At 41.3% G+C, this 22101-nt stretch overlaps 4 protein-coding genes across 5 annotated transcripts; 3 read left to right on the top strand and 1 right to left on the bottom strand.

The window, feature by feature from the left end:
* Positions 1 to 3: 3 nt before the first annotated feature.
* pola2 (polymerase (DNA directed), alpha 2) lies at positions 4 to 6430 on the top strand. Its single transcript, XM_047585963.1, has 18 exons — positions 4 to 343; positions 714 to 838; positions 1357 to 1433; positions 1550 to 1607; positions 1706 to 1815; positions 1941 to 2140; positions 2335 to 2423; positions 2601 to 2753; positions 3143 to 3205; positions 3290 to 3341; positions 3453 to 3571; positions 3685 to 3723; positions 3872 to 3945; positions 4961 to 5069; positions 5227 to 5333; positions 5481 to 5537; positions 5626 to 5752; positions 5844 to 6430. Exons 1-18 carry the CDS (start codon positions 259 to 261, stop codon positions 5994 to 5996), a joined length of 1797 nt encoding a protein of 598 aa, XP_047441919.1. The 5' UTR covers positions 4 to 258; the 3' UTR covers positions 5997 to 6430.
* On the bottom strand, positions 6119 to 11143 carry LOC125008645 (protein starmaker-like). The gene is made up of 11 exons (XM_047585962.1): positions 11055 to 11143; positions 10620 to 10670; positions 10370 to 10523; positions 10202 to 10285; positions 9826 to 9913; positions 9195 to 9734; positions 8979 to 9123; positions 7120 to 7986; positions 6897 to 7055; positions 6773 to 6807; positions 6119 to 6675 (listed from the first exon to the last, which is right to left on the bottom strand). The coding sequence occupies exons 3-11, from the start codon at positions 10514 to 10516 to the stop codon at positions 6578 to 6580; spliced, it is 2163 nt and encodes a 720-aa protein (XP_047441918.1). The 5' UTR covers positions 10517 to 10523; positions 10620 to 10670; positions 11055 to 11143; the 3' UTR covers positions 6119 to 6577.
* A 957-nt stretch (positions 11144 to 12100) lies between these two features.
* zdhhc24 (zinc finger DHHC-type containing 24) lies at positions 12101 to 16312 on the top strand. The gene is made up of 4 exons (XM_047584341.1): positions 12101 to 12172; positions 12350 to 12684; positions 13647 to 13924; positions 14552 to 16312. Exons 2-4 carry the CDS (start codon positions 12380 to 12382, stop codon positions 14842 to 14844), a joined length of 876 nt encoding a protein of 291 aa, XP_047440297.1. The 5' UTR covers positions 12101 to 12172; positions 12350 to 12379; the 3' UTR covers positions 14845 to 16312.
* Positions 16313 to 16873: 561 nt separating this feature from the next.
* LOC125008666 (ninein-like) lies at positions 16874 to 21751 on the top strand. 2 transcript variants are annotated; one of them, XM_047585997.1, is made up of 12 exons: positions 16874 to 16947; positions 17911 to 17945; positions 18044 to 18202; positions 18678 to 18789; positions 18907 to 18957; positions 19084 to 19161; positions 19248 to 19304; positions 19427 to 19486; positions 20553 to 20617; positions 20729 to 20858; positions 21097 to 21161; positions 21298 to 21751. In XM_047585997.1, exons 2-12 carry the CDS (start codon positions 17923 to 17925, stop codon positions 21500 to 21502), a joined length of 1005 nt encoding a protein of 334 aa, XP_047441953.1. In that variant the 5' UTR covers positions 16874 to 16947; positions 17911 to 17922; the 3' UTR covers positions 21503 to 21751. The 2 variants fall into 2 exon arrangements, with proteins under 2 accessions (XP_047441953.1, XP_047441954.1); XM_047585998.1 differs by lacking the exon at positions 16874 to 16947 and adding an exon at positions 17399 to 17455 and having other exon boundaries at positions 17908 to 17945.
* The last annotated feature ends 350 nt before the right edge of the window (positions 21752 to 22101 follow it).

Genomic DNA, 22101 nt, shown 5'->3' with positions numbered 1-22101 from the left:
GTGACGTCAGTTCCGGCCGCCGACAGAGCTTTTTCGCGGTAAAATGAAAATACATCCGATGTCGATCCGATTTGCTCCGATTAATTATATTTAACAGTAAAAATTTCAGTCAGTGCTGCAATTGTAATTTGGAAATCGCGTTGTTAAGTGAATTGCGTTGTTAGAGTTGTTATGAAGTTGGCGCTAACTAGAATATAATCACAACACAGGACCACCTGGCGTCTCTTACTTGTTTAGCTAAATATACGGAGCAAAACAATGGCAGTAGTAACCGCTGAGAGCTTGAAGACAGAGCTGGAAATGTTTGACGTATCGTGCCAGGATTACTCCGTCCTCGATAAGAGTAAGTAACAGTTAAGCTAGATCGAAGCTTTATTTGTAGCTTAGCATGTTAGCCATAGTAGCTAAAAGGACCAATGACTGCACCAATGAGCCTCCTAGTGAAGTGTTCATACTGCTGGACAGTAGTGATACATATTCACAGTCCTCAGGCATATTTAGTCTCATATTGTCACGAAGTAATGGTAGTGATTGCATATATGTGGGTGTGTGTGTATGTGGGATCTGTTATGTGTCGCTGCATCATATACAAATATTATCTTTCTGTGCTATTTTAGAAGCTCAGATTGTGATGCCACTTGTTATTTACGCCGTTATTTTCAGTGTTTTTCGTTAAACCACATTAATGACGCTCCATCTCTCCTCTGCTCCAGTGGTGGAACAGTCTATTTGTCACAGGATGCAGGCAGATGACATGATCTTTGAGTGGGTGGCCTACAGTACCACAAAAGGTGGACTAAAACTGTCCATTGACGCCCTGGATCAGTTTGAACACGAGGTAACATAGTGACTGTGAATCGATTAAAGTGTTATCAGTTAATGTTTGAGTAAATGCAAAATGTTAGCCATATTAAATGTATTTTATGTGATAATTTTATGGTTTTTAATAGTCCTATGAAGATGATATTTGGGACCCAGTGCGGTAACGCAGTTCACATCAATTGTTGATGCAGATAAATTTGGTCTTGTTGTGAGAACCACATGCCAGGGCTTTGAAGCTGAACTTTCCATTTAATCTTTATCCAGTTCTGCTCAGGAAGGTTTCTTTCAGCTTGCCTCCATAATGTCACTTTGCATCACTTTTGACATTCCCAAACCACAAGTTGGCCCTCAGGTTAAACCAGAAAACATGTGTTGGTTGTTGAAAAGAAAATAGACATTGAGCGGTGGTGGTTATTAGCAATTTATTCTGTTCAATACTGTTTTAGAAGCGAGAGTTGGACGCTATCTGGTTTGAGGTTCTGGTTCTCGGTGGACAGGACGTCACTTTACAGTGTGTGCTCATTTTCATGGCAGGTTTTAAAGAAGAAAGTGAGGAAGAGAAAAGAAGAAAGTCTGATAAAACCAAGAGAGATCCACACAGTGCATGATATGTATCCTTCACAGTGAACTCTTAAAACAAAAACCACAGCTATCATCAGCACATTCTTCTGCAGGCGCCTGTTGTCTGTGATCATTGTGCTACTGACCTTGACAAGTTTTCCTTCAGAATAAAAGCCGAGGAAGAGGAGGAGAATCTCTTAGACTGCTACTCTACTCCTGCTAAGGTAAGATCCCACTTAAGACTGAACACAGCTGAGCTGCACTTTTAAAAATCTTTCTACAATAACTGTGCTGTAACCGTACTTTGTTTATTTCTGGACAGGGCTCTCAGAAACGAGCACTAACCACCCCAGAACATCCTCAGTCAAAGAGGAGCGTAGCTCTGCTGTCCAGCCCTGGTCTGCTGCTGTCTCCAGCCAGCTTCTCTCCCAGGTATTTTACAGCACACACCAACTCGGAGCCTGAGCGTGAGCTCCTGGAGAACACTTAAATACCTGTAAACACGTGGGGAAATAACACTGCCACCACAATAACCTGGCTCTGTTTGTCTCTGGAAGTGCAACGCCCTCGCAGAAGTACAGCCAGCGAGGAGGGAAAGGGGAGGTGGTGGTCACGTTCGGGGCCGTGCAGGGCACTCGTTGGTTGGGCAGGAAGAATCTGAGCGCGGGCCTCCGGCTGGAGCTCCTAGAAGGACCTGAGGACTCTCTCCACTGCAGCTACAAATACATGTTCCAGAGGCTGCGAGACGTTAGAAATGGTAAGTACAGGCGTGTGGACGGTCATCGATCTTTAACGCTCAACACTGCTGTTTAGTTTCTGTCGGAAATAAAGGTTCTCTCTGTGTGTAAAGGTTAGAAATGTTAAAAGTGATGGAGTAATCAGATGGAGGGAGAAATGTGGACTTAACACACAGGAGCGCTCTGAGCATATAGATATTTTGTGTTTTCTCAGTGTTGACGGAGAAGATCGAGGAGCTGGGAGAAGGCCTTAGGTCTCATTTCAACATTGAAGAGTTCTCCCCCGTCTCTCTGCCTGCACAGGTACAGAGAAGAGTGTTACTGGCGTCAAAAAGTTCCCACAGTTTTATCTATAATATGGTCCTAAAATGAAGACGTCGTTGTGTCTGAGCAGATGAATTAGATTTAGCTGTTCATATACATGTGAACTCAAATGCAGTACTGATTTCCTTTTTTTTGTTTCCATCGCTCCTCCTTCAGGACAGTATAACCGTGCTGGGTCAGGTTTGCTGCGACAGTAACGGTAAACTGAACGCGCAGTCGGTTCTGCTGGAGGCTGGACCAGAGCAAGGTGGTCAGCAAGTACCTATTGACCTGTCAGAGCTCAAAGAGTATTCCCTGTTTCCTGGCCAGGTGAGTTGAAAGAGCAGTCGCATCAAGCTGCTAAAACTGGTCTCTGTTTAAAGAATGACGCCATGACATCACTGCTGCTTCTGCTGGGTATTGTGCATTGTGGTGTTACTGAGCACACACTGAGCGGTGGTATTTCCTTTGCCTGTGCACTTAAGTGTGTGTGCAGCAGGTTATATGGCCACCAAGAGTAACAGAGTATGCCAAGGACACGGGGTTGAGACTGACCCATGGTCTGACCGAGAACTCTGACAACTTCCTGCAATGTAGGAAACTTTTATCCGTAGAAACGTGCAGCCCGCTCTGGACCAAATGCAATGTATTCGTTCAATCTTTGGGCCCACGTTATGAGACATTTACTGTGGAATTGTTTTTCTTTTTTTTTTTTTAAGGTGGTGGTGATGGAGGGAATGAACACTACAGGAAGAAAACTGGTGGCTTCCAAACTCTATGAGGTCGGCAACAAGTCCTAAAACTAGATGCCAGCTTTTGAGAGACGGCTTGGTCGTTTATCTTCTCTTAATGACGTTGTCTTTCAGGGCGTTCCTCTTCCTTTCTACACCCCTAACGTGAAAATGGAAACTGATGAAGGTAAGAGACCATGAAGGCTTATAAGACACAACATATACAGAACTCTTCATGTCAAGGTACGTTTTATAATTTTTCTTATCAGTATATTCTCTTTATTTCATGCTTCTTCAGAGCCTTTGAATGTGCTGGTGGCCTGTGGACCGTACACTCCCTCTGACAGCTTGACCTTTGACCCTCTGCTGGATCTGATCGGCGTGATAGTCAGAGACCGTCCTGATGTCTGCATACTGGTACAGACACTATCCACATGTGATCCAGCTCATAAATAACCTTCATTAGTGGTTTATAGGTACATACTCCTCATATAACTCTGATGTGTGTTTCCTTTCTCTCTCTTCTCCAGCTGGGCCCATTTGTGGATTCAAAACATGAGCAAATTGAGGTAGGAGTGAAGCGGACACTCCTGGGAGGTCTAATGTTTTACATAAATCTATTTAATTTGAAGTTAAAGCACATTGCCTTTATATCGATGTATTCATTTATCATGTCCGACTCTTTTAAATGTCTGTGACCATCTCTGTCTCTAAAAGAAGAGTCAGGTGACCGAGACGTTTGAGACCATTTTCTCAAGATGTATAGAAAGCATCGTGGATGGCACCAGGAGGTACGTCTCCTCTTCCCGAAGGGACCAGTAGATACACTGATGAGGAAACTTTTCAAAACTGACTTTTCCACGTTAGTTGCTTTCGCAGGGACAACGTGTTTTCACTCTGATCAAAGTCATTTTGACTATAAATTCAAAAGTAACTGTTTACGTGGAAACTAAATAAAGTGATAACTGATGTTTGGTTACGTTGGAACAATCAGGACATCAAGTGCCTCTGTGATCTGTGTAGCATCAAATCTGATGGAAACATAACAGACTGAGAAATATACTTTGAATTCAGTAGAAACATGACAGAGGTAAACCCAAATCAGTTGTTTATCTTTTCAAACACTTTTAACAACTCAACATTTCTTCCTACCACCATGAATCTATCCCTCCCAGAAACTTGTTGTGTGGGTCAAACATGCATAGAAAGAAAGTTTCATTCCACCCTGAGAGGAACAGTCAGTTCCAGTGTTTACGTGGTTATTAGAGGCTAATATTTTCTTTTTAATAAATCCACACCTCTCAAGGCGACAGAACATTTTGGCCCATCAGACCAGATTTTTTCCAGTTAAGTTGATTGTAGGAGGCATTTTTGCTCTGACTGGGCCGTTATTCTGATTGTTAGTGGAATACTATGCAAAGTAAACATAAACACCGCTAACACCTTCACATAGTGATTAACCAGCTGTGCAGAGGCAAACAAATCCATTGGGATTAAAAGACCGTCTCATGATTAGACATTTTTTTAATCTGTATAAATATCATGTGCCTTGGTCTCCCCTCTGAAACTACAGTATAGTGCATTTCCTGATTTTTCTACGAGTGGACGACCCTTGAGAGCAGCAGCTCAAAAATATTTTTTCGGATTTTATTTGTGGTCACACAACACATCACACAGCCTCTGGACTGTGATCCAACCCAAACAACTCCACTTTAATTTCTTTAGGACCTTAGAGAACCACATTTTCCTCATGGCACCACGTAATAAACCTTTGGCCATTAATGTCTGTTTGTTTCTTTCGTCCAGTGTCGGCTGTCGCCTGGTGTTCGTGCCCTCCCAGAGAGACATCCACCACCATTTCATCTACCCACAGCCTCCGTTCACCCTGCCCAACATGAACAAGGACCAGGCCCAGGTCAGAATCACAGAGGATTTTACTTTTATAGCACAGGATGTTTGATTCAGCCTGACTCAAGTCTTAGTTGTCATCTAGCAGAGATCAGCAGGAGAACAAATGCGCATTCGCACATCATGATCGGTGCTGCATCACGTCTTGTCTTCGTCCTCCGCAGCGCGTCACCCTGGTCCCTGACCCCTGCACCCTGCTGATTGACGGCGTGACCCTGGGCTTGACATCCACTGACATCCTCTTCCACATGGGCGCGGAGGAGATCAGCTGGTGAGGACGACTGTGCGCCTGCAGAAATATCTAATTATATATTTACATATCTTTACCCAGCAGCGGAGATCAGTATCTATTAGTGTGTGTGTATCTGGTGGGATTCTCTAAAGCGGGCCTGACAAGTAAACAAGCGTTGTGTTGCAGTGGCACCGGATCGGACAGATTCTCACGTATCCTGAAGCACATGCTGACCCAGAGGAGGTACAAGTCCTGAGAAAGTTCTGCTTGGATTTGTTTCGTTTTGAGTCTGTCAGCATTGATGACCTCTGTGTTTGTGACTTGGCTTCAGTTACTACCCTCTGTACCCGCCTGTGGAGGAGGTCAACATGGACTATGAGAAGTTCCAGACCTTCGGACAGATGCCGCTCACCCCCGACGTCCTCATCGTTCCCTCCGAGCTGCGCTACTTCATAAAGGTACAGGGGCTTCTGCTTCTGCTGACGTTCAATACAACAAACAGTCTTTAGAATTGGATAAAGACGCATCACAATCTCCCCTTGTCCTCAGGATGTGGTCGGCTGCGTATGCGTCAATCCAGGACGCCTGACTAAAGGCCAGGTGGGTGGGACGTACGGCAGGTTGCTCATTCAGGGCGGCTCTACTCCGGAGGACGGGAAGAGAGTGAATCCCTGTTTGGCTGCTCAGGTGGTGAAAATCTAACAGGAGCAAAGACTTTAAATTCCCATTCCCCCTGGAAAATGAGCAAACGTAACCAGGATCAATCTGCTCTGAATGCCTCCCTCTCCAGGCTCTGGTGTATAACACATTAAAGGACACACACACACACTGTATTGGTTTATTTTTATATGTTGGAGTGAACTCTGTGCGCTCGTTACTGGAGTCATAAACAGCTGGTGGAAGATCACACAGGTACAACAGCAATAATAAAAAAAAAAGCCCCTTCAATAAATTATTTTCATAATTTGTACAGTTTTTGTATCATTTTCTTCTCCAGTAGAATGTTATCATTGTTGTTCTGTTCAAATATATTTCTGCCAGTATATTTTCTGTTTCTATGCTTCTGATTGGGTTTTAAAAAACAAATTGTCTTTCAAACTTAAATTCATTAATAAAAAAAAAAGTATTTCAACTTTTTTTGCAACTTCTTTATATACGTCTCTAATCAAACACAAGAAAACAAAGTGTCCATTTGCAGTTTCCTTTTGGTGTCACTTTAATACACAATGAATACGAAGTGACTGAGGCAGGATGTTGTCTTTTGGCTTTAGGCAGTCACACATTTAATCATAAAAATCATCAAACCCATCGGAGTCACTCTGGAGATCAGTCTTCGATCTGTCAGACTTCACTTGAAAGATCTCCGCGTTATTAAAAGCTGCTGGAAAATAAATGAAAGTGCAGCTCAGAGTCGACATTAAAAAGAAATTGCAATACATTTTCTGTGTGCGTGTCTCCTGGTGATGATTGATACTTACCTTTGGGCTTCTCGTCAGCTTTCGGGTCCTTTTCTCTAAACAAAGTGAGTAAAATCAAATGTTGGAGAATCAGATTTTACGATTGAATTTGTGTCAGATTTAACACGAATGAGTCGGAGCTTACTCTTTCTTCTCTGTTGGTTCTGGAGGTGCCAGGAGATTCTCAATGTCCCCGTCACTGAATTCAATCGAGTCGTCATTAGATGATGTTTTAAGTTCATCTTCATCATCGTCATCTTCCTCCTCTGCTGCTTGCTCAGGAATAATCTCTATCTGCTTAGGTCTAAAAACAGGATTCATGTAACTCATGTCATTTAATTACAACATTAAGTCCTCCATCGTCTTACCTTTTTTCCTGGGGTGAGATGATGCTGTCTTCTGAATCTCTGTCCTCTGGCTCTTCTGCTTTACCACTCCTGTGCTCCTCTTCACTCTTACTGTCTTTCTCTTCATTTGAGCCCTCTTCATCCTCCTCTGTCTTCTCCTCACTGTCCTCACTTACATCCTCGTCAGCCTCTTCATCGTCAGAGGAAGCAGAACCAGGTTTCCTGTTCTCAGTGTCTTCCTTCTTCAACCCGATTAACTCGTCCTCATCATCTCCATCATCCTCCATCTCATCTTCTTCTTCTTCCACCGCCTCTTCTTCACCTGTTGTTCGCTTTCTGACAGAAACCTCCTCCTCCTCATCATCATCATCATCATCATCATCATCATCATCATCACTTCCGTCCACATCGCCATCTTCTTCGTCTTTATCATCTCTGACTCCCACATTTTTCTGTCTTCCTCCTTCATCCTTCTCATCTGTGCTGCTTTGCTCAGAGCTGCCACTCTCCTGCTTCTCTGTTTCCTCTGCAGTTCTATTTTCTGCGTTCACACAATCACTCTCAGATTCCTCTTCCCCCTGGGATCCAGACTCATCTCCACAGCTCCCTGGTTTTTCATTAAGACTTTGATTCTTCACTTTTTCTCTTTCGGTTTCCACTCTCACACCAGAAAGCCGACTATCTGAGTCGTCTCCCTTGCTCCCGGTCCTTTGCTTTGCCGCCTGCTCACATCTCGATGACCCGCGAGCAGCAGCAGGAGGATGAGGAGAAGCGGGGGTTCTCGTCCTCCTGCTGCTGCTCGCGTCCTTCTCTGATGGCGCGTCACTTTCTGAGCTTTGGGCCACTGCAACCGTAGCAACGACGACAGCGCTGGAAATCGTTGATGACCTGAAAGACGAATAAATTAACAGTGTTACCTCTTCAGGGTATGAGGAAAAAACTACATGAACATAGAATATTATTCATTTCAGTTAAACTAGTGGTTCCTATAACTGGGAAAAGCGAGAAAATATAACGAGGCATATGTGTCCCTGGACTTTAATAGGACTACGGTCGACAGTTGGCTGGTTGACTGTTAAATGGGGAAATGTTAGTTGTTGCACTGTTGCTTCCTTCACATTTGGAGTTAATTTTACTTAAAGAAAGAATATAATACAATTAATCTAAGTCTGAAAATGATATAAAGTCCAGTTCTGTTGGAAATTGATTTTATTATTACTAGTTTCTACAATAAAAGAAACTGGACAATAAACCGTGAAGCAGAAAAGTGAAATGATAAGTATTAATTATAGACAGAAAAACATCTACTTTATATTATAATGTAACTGAAAACATATAAGGTACGAACAATTTGGGGTGGGTGGGGGGCTTCCAATACTCCTATATCATCAAACAGATGACAGAAAAAGTCAGGGAACCCCTGAGTTATACTATTTCTATATTTATTTCTCCTGTATCTTATAGTAAATAACTAACATAACCTTATATCTTATAGCTTGTATTTATGTGTCGGCTTGAGGTCACAGATATATAGTATTAAATGTTAAGAGTTCCTGGTTCGCTTCCTGGTCGGTCTGACATTTACTGCTTGTCATTCCTGTTCTCTTCTCTCTCACATTTCCTGCCCGTGTTGACTGTGGTTAAGACAACCAGAAGAGAGGAAATTGCACAAGCCGCACAAACCAGACAAGGTGTAACCGTCATGGATTAGCAAAGATATGAACGTAGGTTGGGTGGGGCGCTGGTAGTTTACACACACATATCGTTTCACTGGGAGAAAAGTCATGACAGACAGACAGGCAGTGAGAGGCTGGTGAATGAGGCATTCGGAGGGAATGTGTCATAGGTGAGGTTTAATGAATCTTAAAAGAAAAACTGACTCATGAGAGCTGCATCTTTCTCTGTCTGATGAAGGAGTACGCTCGGCTCTTCCTCTTTTCTCCCTCTTCTTCCTCTTCTCCCTGCTCGGCAAACTGGAATCTCTGCCGCTCTCGCTGCTCTCTGCTTGTCTGCTGGACAGACGAACTGGACGCAGGAAAAGTTACCAATAAATACATAAAGGATGACTTGGACACACCAGTGTTTCCTTCACCCACCTGGTTTAACGTCCAGCTCCAGTGACAGATCACTGCCCCTGCTTCCGCTACCCCTCTCCCCCTTCGAACTTGTCGTTCTGCTGGATTTGTCCCCCTCCCCCGCCGTCCGTGAATGCCTCGACTCAGGTGGACGCTCCTCCGCGATGAGCTGACCCCATAGAGCGTCAGAGCCAGGGGGGACGCCAGCCGCACCAGCAGTCCGGGACCAGGGGTAGTCGGGTTGTGGGGAAGCCCAGACCGACTGATCCTGCCCGGGCCAGTGGTAATAGGGATGTCTGGGGGTGGGGGGAAGGTGGTGGAGAGGGAATGGGTGAGGATGTGGGAAGTTAGATGGTGGGAAGAGAGATTGAGGGGCTTGGGAGGAGCTGTGGGGTTGATAGAATACTCTGGGAGGAAATCCAGTTTTCTGGGATTGAGTGTGGGTCAACCAGGAGGACTGTGCATCGAGAAGATGAGAGGAGCCGTGTTGGTTGTAGTCAGAGTAATCTTGGCTGGAGTACGACTGAGGTGCTGCAGGTTTTTGCGGCCTTGTGTTAGGACCTGAGAACAAGGGCAAGTGTTAGGAGGTTGCCTGTGGGATTCGAACGTACCATTAAAAACATAACATTTCATCAAGTGAGTGAGAACAAACCGTGCAAGAGTAAATGTTGATCAGCAGAGGACTTTATCACTTGTTCTTCTATCTTCTCTAGATATGATCCCAAATAGTCATCTATCCTCTGTTTAAGAAAGAGTCTTTGTTCACACATTTGATCAAAGCGTATTTTACATTGTACATATACGTTGTATTGTAAGTCCATCTTCTAGAGAAGATAATAATGATAATATATGACCAGTAGAGCAGAAAACTTTGTTGTACACCTTCAATTTCTTACGTCTCTTTGCGTTTTGCACTTGTCAGAGCAGATTCGACTGGATTTTAAGGGTTCTGCTCAATTAAAATGACAGAACCAAGTGTGTATATATAAATATATATTTTATTTTGGAAGAAGTCAGATAGATTGTACCTTCTTCTGAGCAGTAAGTGTTTTCTCCTTGAGTTGCTGCTGCCAGCGAGGGAAGCTCTCCTCCAGGTACTTCTCATACTCTATCTGCAGGGGTCAAATCTGTAAGTTCAGGGCCTCACAGAGGTAAGAGTAAACAAGTAGGGGAAGTGTTTATCTATGTCTAATCACCCGAATAGTTTTCATAGTTGAGTTGCAGGCCAGCATATCTGCCAGCGTCTTCTGGGCTTCCTCAAACTGCTGCAGCAGCTGCCTGTTGTGTTGTTGGGCTTTACGCTCTCTCTCCATCAACTCCTGCCAGCGCTGCTGCAGGCGCATCAACCTGCTGCAGGAATCACACGCACAAAGACTGATATTAAACACTGACAACAACAGTCGATCACTGCACAAGCATCATGTTCCCTTTTCTCTTTGCACTTACTGATGTTCCTGTCTTTGAAGGGCCGGAAAGCTATTTTGCAACCGCACTGGCCTGTAAGATGAGACATCATCGGTGCATCATGGTACAGCAAGATAACTACTCATGTTAAACTCATACTCTATCATCATCTACCTCATCTGTCTCAGGTACAGCCCAAAACGGATTGTAACTTTCCTCCTGACATTAGGGCATTTTGTAATTAGATTCTTCCACAATGTGCTTACTCATATATATGTCACTCTGAACTGAAAACACAGTCAGTGTTTTACAGTGAACTAATATTTCTAAATTACCATTTTAGGCTATAACACTCCCAGAAACACACAGCGTGAGTCTTTAAACATAGAAATGCATTGTATTTCATAATAATTATGAGTTTTAAACATCAGAAAACTAAAAACTCTGCATTTGTCTCCATGGCGGCAGGGGTCTTACCTTTTTTTCACATCGCGTTGTCTTGCATTTATGAAAGTGCTTTTTTCTGAGCCGGTCAGATGCCCAAGAGACAGCAAACTCTCCTTCGGTGAAGCCATGGCTGCCGGCTTTCATCAAACACAGAGATTATCAAGGATTAAGGTCTGAGGGGGAGGGAACCACAGACGCGCTGCCAATCCACATGCAATGGTGATGGGGTTAAACATTAGTTATTATTATTATTACCACACAGATAAATAAGCAGCCATTTACATGTATTGTGTGTCTGCACTTGAACCATAGACAACCATTAATTTGACACTATTCCTACATAAATCAGCAAAATTGACTCAGCTCCGCTGCCATAGTGAACACTATAGACCTTCTTTTATTCCCTACTCTGTCCAGATGTATAACAACTTATCTTTCTGTAACAATTAAGCTAGTTTGACCAGTTAATTTCCCTTGTGGATCATTAAAGTCTGTCTAAGTCCCTATTTGGAAGAAGGCGGAGGGCAACACTAAGGCCGTATGAAGATTGTCCAAACAGAGCAGGTATTAAGAACTGAACCTTCTTATATTAAGGTCTGCCGGGCAGTAATTATACTTATATTATTACAGACTATATGATGACATAAATAAAAAGGTTATGCTCACAGTGAAATAAATAGATTTATTGAAAAATTGCATTCACATGACAAAAATATTCCTGAATTGGAGGATATGATTCGCAGGGGGATGCATCTGGTCAGAGATGAGAAACACGTCAGAGATTTTATTTATTTATCTATTAGCCTCATATTAATTGTTTTTAGAATGAGGCAGATATTCTGGTTATGAGGCCTCATTTCCTTGATTAGAAAGATAAATTAAATAGGGTGGCAGAAAGCTACACATTTTAAATAGTAGAAAAAAACTTCTAAAATATATGTAAAAAAAAAACAAAACTATATATATATATATGTGTGTGTGTAAAATAAATGTAAGTAAAATGCCAAATAATACTAAATGATTTTTAATGTGCCAAGTTAGAATGGGAACCATATGTGTGTTGTTGCATTGTGGACGTATTTTTATGTAACACCGGCGAGCGCCGTGATTCCGTCCGGATTGTAAATTGCAGAGAGCATGTAAGAGAGGTAAATGACGTCTCATTTCATGTTTTACGCGACAGTAATTCATGTGAAACTTTTTGTCAGATGTTGTTGATATTTTGCAATTGATTTAACCTCGCGCCGCAAGCTAATAGTCTAAGTACGCTAACCCACTGCCACTGTGCGTCTGTCAAATCGCTCCCTCCTCTGTCATTCATACAGCACGAAGAGGCGGAAGAGCACAAACACAACATGACGAGTTTTGCCAGCAAAGCGTTCTGCAGGACGGAGAAGCTGTTCCACCATCTCCCCGTGGTCCTCAACACATTCCTGGTGTTCTCCATCACCGCGGAGGTGAGCTACCTGGTGATCGTCGAGGCTCCGCTGGAGGCAGACCAGAAGAAGACGGAGTGGTCTTCCTGGTGGAAGATGATCCACCTGCTGGCCCAGTACTTCATGCTGCTCAACATCTGCTGGAACGCCATGCTCTTCGTCAGGACCAGCCCCAGCATCAAGGGGGTGTTCCTGGGAGGAGAAGGCATGGGCCAGGGGTGGAGGTAAGGAGCAAGCAGCTGGAGGCAGTGGTCATCTAAACTAAACTTCTACTGTAACCCTTTACGTTGTGTAGTGATTATTCAGCACAATATGTGGACACAGTCATCTACACCCTGTGTGTCTAATTCAGTATACCTACTATGAATAAGAAAAAACATTACACTTCCCACAATGCGGTTTTGTGAAAAAGCATTTCCCAATTGATATCATCACCTGGAAGTTTGCTAATGTTATTAAATATTTATCCTTGTAGTTATTCTGTATTAGTGCCTATCCAGCACAGTAAACTTTAATAACTTTGTCATTTGAAGAGAAATGAAAATCATTTTCGTATTATCGCAATATTACTGTTATTATGGAAAAACATATATGACATTACAGTCTGGATATCATTCTGGGATTTGTATGGGTATAGGTGGTTTCATGTTGCAGCATGTTACTGCTCCTGTGCTCAAAGTGGCGTCAATAAAATAAACCTGTTGCTCCTTTATGAGAATGACCAGGAACATGACCTCCTAAAAATCTCTGCAGCGAGATTGTAAATTATTGTGGAAAGTTGTCTCCCCTTTTTTTTTTTTTGTCAAAGTTGCTTTTTTTTTGTTAGTAAGGAAAATAAAATGGTAAAAAATGGGAATGAAATGAACCAAGAGAAAACACTCAATATCATCTTGGTTATTTTGTTAGTGAAATAGTTTTGCATTGGAAGGATAATCTCAGCGAGCATGTAAATGAGGTAGGGTAGGGACAGGACGTTGTTTATTATATGTAAGCAGGGAAAGATTTAGTGTCGACTAAAACAGCGGATAGGTTTTTTTACAGTGTTAATGTCTTTCTAGACTTCATGTTTATATATCTGATGGTTTTCATGTCTAATTCGGATGAATTAAATTGTCTTATCATCAGTGATGTCCCTGCAAGCGTCAATAAAGTGATTTTGAAATGTTGTCCTTGTTTTTTCACGCAGGTACTGTTACACATGTGAGACGCACACCCCTCCCCGCTGCTCCCACTGCTACGACTGCAAGGTGTGCATCCTGCGGCGGGATCACCACTGCGTCTTCTTTGGCCAGTGCGTGGGCTTCCGCAATTACCGCTTCTTCCTGAGCTGCCTGTTGTTCATGTGGTCGGGGCTCCTGTACGCCACGCTGATGAATGCAGAGGTCTTCATCGTCATACTGAAGGAGGGGGTGACGGTGCACAGCATCCTGCTGCTGCTCATACCCTGGATCATGCTTGTGTCAGGTACAGTCGGGTTTCTCACATCTCGTTGTGCCATATTTTGTGTCTATTCTTAACAGTCGTGGTACTTTTGATCACCTAGAGTTACTCAGATGGCACACAATGAAAAGTTGGATCTAATCCATGAACTTTAAATTAGTGACAGAGACTTGGTCATTAATTAACAGACTAGATGTTTTACACCTGTATTACTTGATATTACTGTCATTAATAAGCAGAATTTCAGTATAGGAAGTGGTGACCTGCTGCTTTTTCAAGATGTTTACAATCTGGATTTTGCATTTTGAGACGTAACTATTTCAGAAAAAAGGATGCTAAGTAATGAAAACGGACTGGAGAAAAGCAGCCCTTATAGAAGTCGCTTTAAAGACATTTTTTGCATTAAATTTACACTATTTAAATACACACTACACACATTTTGGCTAAACTTTAATTTGACAGACACTGACGAACCCTGGAGCTCCTCTTTATAATCTAATAGAAAAGGATTCTATCCTCATGCCTCTACTGGTTCATTGGATTGTGCTGAGACAGATCCCAGACATCAATTTCGAATACTTAATTACTCCGAGCCTTGATTTATGTCTCTGGCTGTGATATAATCAGTGCTGCTGTTTCTTCTCTCCTCAGGCCAGGTCTCAGCACGTGCCTTTGCCTTTGCCTTCATCGCTGACACATGTGTGGTGGGTTTCCTGCTGGTATCCGGCTTCTTTTTCTTCCACCTTTTCTTGCTGTTTCGGGGTCAGACCACCAGGGAGTGGTACTCATCTCGCCGACCCTACAACCTGGGACTCCTGGGTAACCTGCGTGACACGCTGGGCCTTCGCTGGTACCTCTGCTGGCTCTGCCCGCTGATCCCGTCACATCTGCCTGGAGATGGGATAAGCTTCCAGGTCACCGGTTCACTGGAACCCACCCGGTAACAGCTGGAAGCCTGAACAGGCCTCGTGTCTTTACTTTGGTGTCGATGGTTATTGTTATCAGGAGCAGCAGCAGGGATGATCGCCTCAGTGCAAAAAGAGGTAGCCTGGGTTGGGAAGCAGCTATGACAGTGTGTGGTTGTTTAAGATGTTTTTGGTTATAACTGTCTGCCAGTATCTTCTCTGTAGCATTTTGCTGTATTCAGGAAAAGAAATCAAAGGTATTCTTTGGAAGGTAATCTGTACACTTATTGAGCCCAGCCTCAGAATATTAACACAGAAATCAGTAGTGTTACTTTGGAATACTGAGCACTGAAAATATATGTTTATAAAAACAACACTGAAATAAGAATGTATTTTATCGATTGTGAAAAATGTAGAATTTTTAACCCTGACAATGAGTCAGTGGACAGTGGAGCTCTTGGGAGTGTTGATGATGGCTAATTATTCTGGGTTTTCCCATAATGCTTAAGCTGCCTGGATCTTAAGGTCATACAAATGTGACTTATACTGTTCCTAATTAAACCGCAGGATTATAAAAGACACAATCATTAGCTTCATATTTTTTTCCTGTGTTTTAGCCGCTGGGCTCACAATGTGCTTTCCCACTTGTCTGCATCCACTCCTGAGCTCCAGCTGAGTTTATTACTCTGACCTTTTCACTGGGTATTGTTGTGTCCTGCGGAAATAGGATCGCACTGACATCAGGTTCACAATGACAACAATCATGTAAGCTGCAAAGAAAAGAACCAGCAGAATCAGTACATGGATACAGTATTTTAACGTTCTGTATGGATGTTATATTCAAACAGTCTGTCTCCATGTTACATTGATTTTTCAGTCAGTCAAGGAGTTGAGCAATGACTGGGCCTTAGACACACCTACTGTACACATTGCATACTGTATGCTAATCTTTGTAGCATCTTGATTATTGCCGTTTTGCTGACACTTAACCGTTCTATAAAGCACTAACTCTGACTGCTTGTGACCAGAGAATCTCACCGCCAGTTAAGTTTATCGATGAAAAATTTAGATTTAATTTTACGGACTTTTACCTCAACGTTTTGAGTGTATTTACTCCTGTCACCAGCTTTAAGTCAGCATGTCATATGGATTTGGGACACTGCCAACAATCCTTCTTTTCCTCTCTTTTGCACCTTTTTGATTTTAGTTCTTGCCTTAATGTTTACAAAATTACAAGCCTTTATTTTGACAGGTGCTTTTACATGCCACTAAATTTACATTATAACCAAAAGTATTTCTTGCTCTTGCTAAACATAAATGTCTGCCTTTTCTTTTTTTGCGGTTTCATCTGGATCGCACTATGTTGTGTTTGCTTTTGCTATTTAAAAGTGCTTGAATAAAATGTGTGAAGGGAATAACTGACATCTTATTTGTATTGTTGTATATTTTGTACTCTGAAAATTACTGTGGTTTAAGAAGTGCTGTGATAATTAAACATGGAGAAGTATTTTCTGCTTTGGAGATAATTTTCACTTGCTACCATGATAAAACAGTCAAATCTGAGGATTTCATTCAGATGCAGGCTTAATCATGTAGAACTGATGACCAAGTGTATTCAAGATTTTAGAAAGTGAAATGACTTTAGTTTGATAAAGAGGGAGGTTGTACTCAAAATACGAGTGTATAAAATAAGATTGAAGAATCTCAATTCTGTTGACATTTTTGCTAAAAATTGAACTTCTACATAACTTAATGTACTCATCTATAAATAGCAATAAAACATCTCTAGTTGGTATTTATTTTAAATTGAACATTACAATTATTTATCTTAAACCAATACCTGGTGAGACATTTTAAAAGCATTGTCTTGTGTGTGAAATTTCTCTAGCCTATATCTTCTTATATTTCTTATCTCTCTATTACATTAACATATCCCCTATCCTGAAATTTTCCAAGACTTTGACATTTCACAAGTGAAAGAGACATTATTGTCTATGTGTGTTGGTGTTAACAACTGTTCATCTCTTTAACAGATTTGAATGTAAACTGGTGCACAATAACCTCCCTAATATAGCAAGACTAGCAAGTCTACAGTTCAGCTGCTATAGCTTTGTGAGCTAGAGAAAAAAAAAATTCTTGCTGGTAAGGCTTCGATATTGTTAACTGTCATTAATTAACATCAATTAACCTTTACCAAGCTGCAGAACAATATTAGACTTTATTCTGACGACTTGGTTAAATTGTAAGTTGTGTAACTAAGGTAATGCTAATTTAGCCCACTAGTTAACGGTAGCTTGCGCTGTCATTTAACGGTAGTTAGCATGTCTTTGTTTTGTCTTAAATTAAATTAAAATTAAATTATCTTAAATGAGGGATTTGTGTATATAGCTATAAAAAAGAGTTGGCATATTGGCATATATAAATTTAGTTTTTTTCGCAAAGTCCGCATTTGTGCAAGGCTGATTTACGGCGCTGCTATTTCACCCGGCAACGAGAAATTCTATTTTCTGATTGGTCACTGGTTGAAGCGGAGCAGTTTGTCTTCGCTTCATCAGTTTTATAGATTACTAATCTCTGTTTATAAAGGCTACGTTACTAATGTGCGGCGACTTTTAACACTTGTCAGACTGAGAAACATCACGTGTGTCGTGTGAGACTTGAGAACCCTGATTTTAGCTTGCGGACCCTTCAGATTGTCCTTGACATTAGCTAGTTTAGCTTCAGTTACTTTGAACTACTCTTAATATTAGCATCAATACATAGACGTTGACAATAACAAGTTTTAAACTGTCAGTATCTTTATATGACAATACATGTATTTGTTTTAGCTCGCTTACGTGTCAGTAGCCATGCCACACTGACTAGCTTTCAAAAGAAATCCTACAGAAAAGAGCGGTTAACCTGTAACGTTAATGTTAAACTATATCATTTCCGGTAATGAGTTGGAACAGCAACGTAATAAATTATGTTAAATTAGCCTTGAGCATTTTTAGCATTTTTTTGTACTTCAGCGACTTATACTTTTAGCAGACTTTAAATTAATATTTTAAGAATCTGTGTCACTCCTTTACCTTATTAAATGGACTGTGTATTGATAACCAGCAGGAGCCCAGTGGGATGGATGTCATAGAGGACAATATGTAAGTGATGCTCGCCAATAAAACACACACACGTTTATTTATTTATTTATTGTTGATTCATGTACGGTATATTTTCTGGTGTGTGTGCGTGTTTCCAGGTCACTGCAGGAAATGCTCGAGAAAATAGCTGAGCTGGACTACAGTCAGAGTCACCTGAGAGACCTGAATGCTGAGATGAGGACCTGGCTGGATGTTGCAGATGATGACATGGCGTTGCTGCGCTCAGAGAATGCCATGCTCAGAAAACAAGTGAAAGAGTTGGGTTAATTGTCTCATTATTGCTACCCGGCACAGCAGGCAGAAAGGTCGCTTCACCGACTGCTGCCTGAAACACTGCACATGCTCCCTGTGGACCATGATTTATTGGTTCATGCCTGTTGATCTGGATGTCTCAATACAATCTGCTGCAAAATAAATACATGTCTAGCCCTGAAGACAACAGCAGTGCTCATGATTCTGGTTTAGGATCTAATAAAAACATCCACTATATTTTTTAGCTGTCAAGGTTTAGATATTTATGTATTAAACCTTTTATTTATAAAATAGTTATTATGGTCGTCTGTGTTCTCGTGGTTAGATATTCACTTATCTATAACTCTGACACCTACTACAGACATAACCCTTTCCTGTTTAAATTTTAAATGTTATTGTAACTACCTGTTTTTTCTTCACTTTCATGCTTGTGATGGGAAAATATTCAGAATCTGAGTTGTTGCATTTGTGTGTCTGCAGCCTGGAGATGTTCATCAACAAAGCACAACAGGTTGAAGCAGAGCCTTGCTGGTCCGCCCAAGCGAATGACCACAGCGTAAAAAGATGCAGCGAAAAAAAGATTCAGATGCTGGTGTGTTAAACAGAAGAATTATTTGATTATACATACAACTTAATAACAAGGAACTATGTAGCTATGCTGTGACATTCATTGTAGGTGTCACTAAACTGTTGCTCTGTTTTTGTGCAGGAGACAGAATCCATCAAGTTGAAGGAACAAAATAAGAAACTAAATGCAGAGGTGGATATGTGTTACTTTTCACTTAGAAAATTTAACTTGGCATCATTTATTACAGCTGTCACAGCTTTACCAGGATGATTGTGCATCTTGTTTACCAGTTGTGTGACAACTGCTTTTGTGTTTCAGCTCACAAGCCTCCAGCAAGAGAGAGACCAGGACAAGATCAGCTTGAGCAATTTCAAGGTTTCACTTCATGACTTTGAGGTAACGCCATGAATTCTATCATTTCTCTCTTTATTGGATTATTCGGTGAGGGGCATCAGTTAACGTTACGACGTGTGTTTCCTTAGTTTGGGATGGAAGAGGTTCAGTACGAGCTGCAGCATAAAGATGAGGTGATTCATCAGGTAGGAGCACAGATACATCAGTATGAGGCTATTATTGATCTTTATGTAATTCCAAATGAACATGATTACTGTTCCTTATCTTTTATTTTCTGCATATCTTATTTTACATGTGATTGCCATAGAAAAACCTGCAGTTACAGCATTTCGAGGAAACTGTAGAAGAGTTTTCTGACGTCATCAAGGTAAAGATGTTCTTATCCGTTATTGTTAAAACATGTCTTCTTACTTCAGTGTTTGCTTGGGTTGTATGCATTTTAGATTAGATTCAATGTTGTTGTCACTGTGCAGAATGTAAGTACAGAGCCAATGAAGTACAGTATCTAACCAGAAGTATCCAAAAAAGGTATTTTAGCAGACAGTGCAGACAGTATTCTTAACAGTTCATGTAACTCCTTATTTATTTTATCAATAAACAGGGCGGCTGTGGCTCAGTAGGTAGAGTGGGATGTCCACAAACCAGATTGTTAGCGGTTTGAATGTGCCACATGCCGAAGTGTCCTTGAGCAAGACACTGAACCCCCAAATGCTGAACGTGTGCATGTTTATGTGAGCGAATAGGTAGATGTGTCTGTAGGTGCTATGTAAAAACAAAGCAGTCTATAACACCACCTGACTCAGAATGAATTCAGAAATAGGTTAAGAGGTGATGAAGGAAGACAACTAGCAGACACATCCTCAGTTATGTGAAACTTTAAGCCTTGATATATTTTAAACATCTGGATTACATAAAATCCCCTCCTGTACAATTGCCATTAATGGAGAAATTAGAAATTAGCTGTTGAAAATAATATTGATTTTGTACAAGAATGAATTTTGTACTTTCTTTTTTTTTATTCCAAAAAAGTGTTTCAGATTTGTTTTTCAAGTCATTCAGGGAACTGCAGATCCTGACATGCACTAGACCTGCAGGATCTGTGAACCCAAAGGTGTATTCTTACATTTGGGTACTTGTTTGTCCTGACTTGACTTGTTTGGATAACTAAGGCTAAGCTGAGACTAAGAGGGAGACTAAAAATATCAAGGGACTTAATTTGCACTGTTTAAAATGTCATTAAGAAATGCCCCTTTAAAGGGAACTATTAATGTCAGGGCCACAAACTCTACATGTTTGCTTGGCAGAAAGGATATTTAGAGTCTTCGTAACCTCTAAATACTCACAATCTGTTTGATGAAACTGGCTCCTGGCAGCAAATATTCCTGTTTACATGCACAGTATTCACTCAGTTTGATCCTGTCTCTCTGCTCCAGGACCTCAGGCTGACAAACCAGGAGCTGAAGAAGCAGTTAGAGGACAAACTCGCTGAGGCTTCATTGTAACCCAGACACTCAAATCCTCTCGCTTCAGATGAACATATGTGTAAACATACAGCATATAGTATATTACATTCACTCAGACTGTGCTGTGTGTCCATGTTTGTTTCTAGTGCTGCTGTGAATGACCTGATGAGAGAGAAGGAAGGATCGTTCTGCCCCCCTCTGTCCTTTGCAGAGGAAATTAAGCTACTGGCCTCTGCAGCTGAAAACAGCTTCACACACGTCACAGATCTGAGACACGTATGACACTCATGTGTTACGACTTGTAAACTGGAAAGATCCTAAAATACACAGTTGTTACCAGAACAGTTGCATTGCAAGTTGCATTGCAAGTGGCAATTGAGTGTGTCAATATGTAATTATTCAATACTTCCAATGTGTGCCACAGATTGAAAGTCTGTCTGTCAGAAAGCAGCTTTGTAATTGTAGCTGTAAATGTAGAAAATCATGAGGTAAGTTATGTACTTCGTGTCTGCAGGAGGAAACTGAGGCTGAAGAGCTGCTGGAACCTCAAAGTCTCACAGTTGTTCTTCAGACCAAAAGGTAAAACAAATCTCTGGTAGACTTTATTTTCTGCAGTATATCCAGCATTTTCTATCTTGCATTGCTTTTCTATGTTTTATTTCTTCTTCACATTCCCTCGCTCATTGTTGCACCTCTGGACTTTCTCTTGTCTAAGTTGTGCAGATAAATCGGAGCTAGCTTCCCAGAGACCTTGGCTCTTTGTGCTGTGCATCTTCATTCTCGCTGTCTTGACCTTCATGGCTTCAGGAAACTGTGGAAGAAACTCTGACTTGTTTTCCTTCGACACTTGGTGGAACAATGCTCGCTTGATGTTCCGGCCCTACTGCAGCGTCCACTACGGAGCCTTACCTCCCATCTAACCTTAACACCCCCCTTTAAACATGTTCACTCCATTCATCTGCAATATTATTTGAGACATTTGTAGTTGTCTTTGTTGTGTACACAGAAGTTATTATTTTATTACAGATAATTTTACACAGGACCAAGTGTAACCTGTGACAGTGTAATGAATTTTGCCAGCTGTGTTCTGTCTGTCTCTCTGACATTTAAACAATAAGAGATTCTTTGAAATACTTTAGATGAAATTAAAATAAAAAATGTTCACAGGTCTGGTCTTATGATGTAATACTTTTGTGGGTTAACACAACAAGATGTCACAGGCTTTTTCTAGTTGTGCCTATCGGGAACATTGATTAACATGTTGATATTGTGGGTTAAACTCATAATACCGACTACTAAACTACTGAAAGCTCTGAGGTAAGAAAATCTGAACGGTGACTTTGAACTAAATTGTCCAAATTCAAAGTTATTGTCTTGATTCACAATTCTGTGTGCAAACTATTCTGAATTTAAAGTTGAGTTTAAAGTAGGAATGCTGAGGAAAATGCACTCCTGAATTAAATTCACAGATCAAAATAGGAAATATAGTATTTGGATTGAGTTCTAAGCTTAATTCAGA

Source organism: Mugil cephalus, chromosome 5 (genome assembly GCF_022458985.1).
Source record: "Mugil cephalus isolate CIBA_MC_2020 chromosome 5, CIBA_Mcephalus_1.1, whole genome shotgun sequence".
Lineage (NCBI taxonomy): Eukaryota > Metazoa > Chordata > Actinopteri > Mugiliformes > Mugilidae > Mugil > Mugil cephalus.
This window is presented reverse-complemented; position numbering and strand designations above follow the sequence as displayed.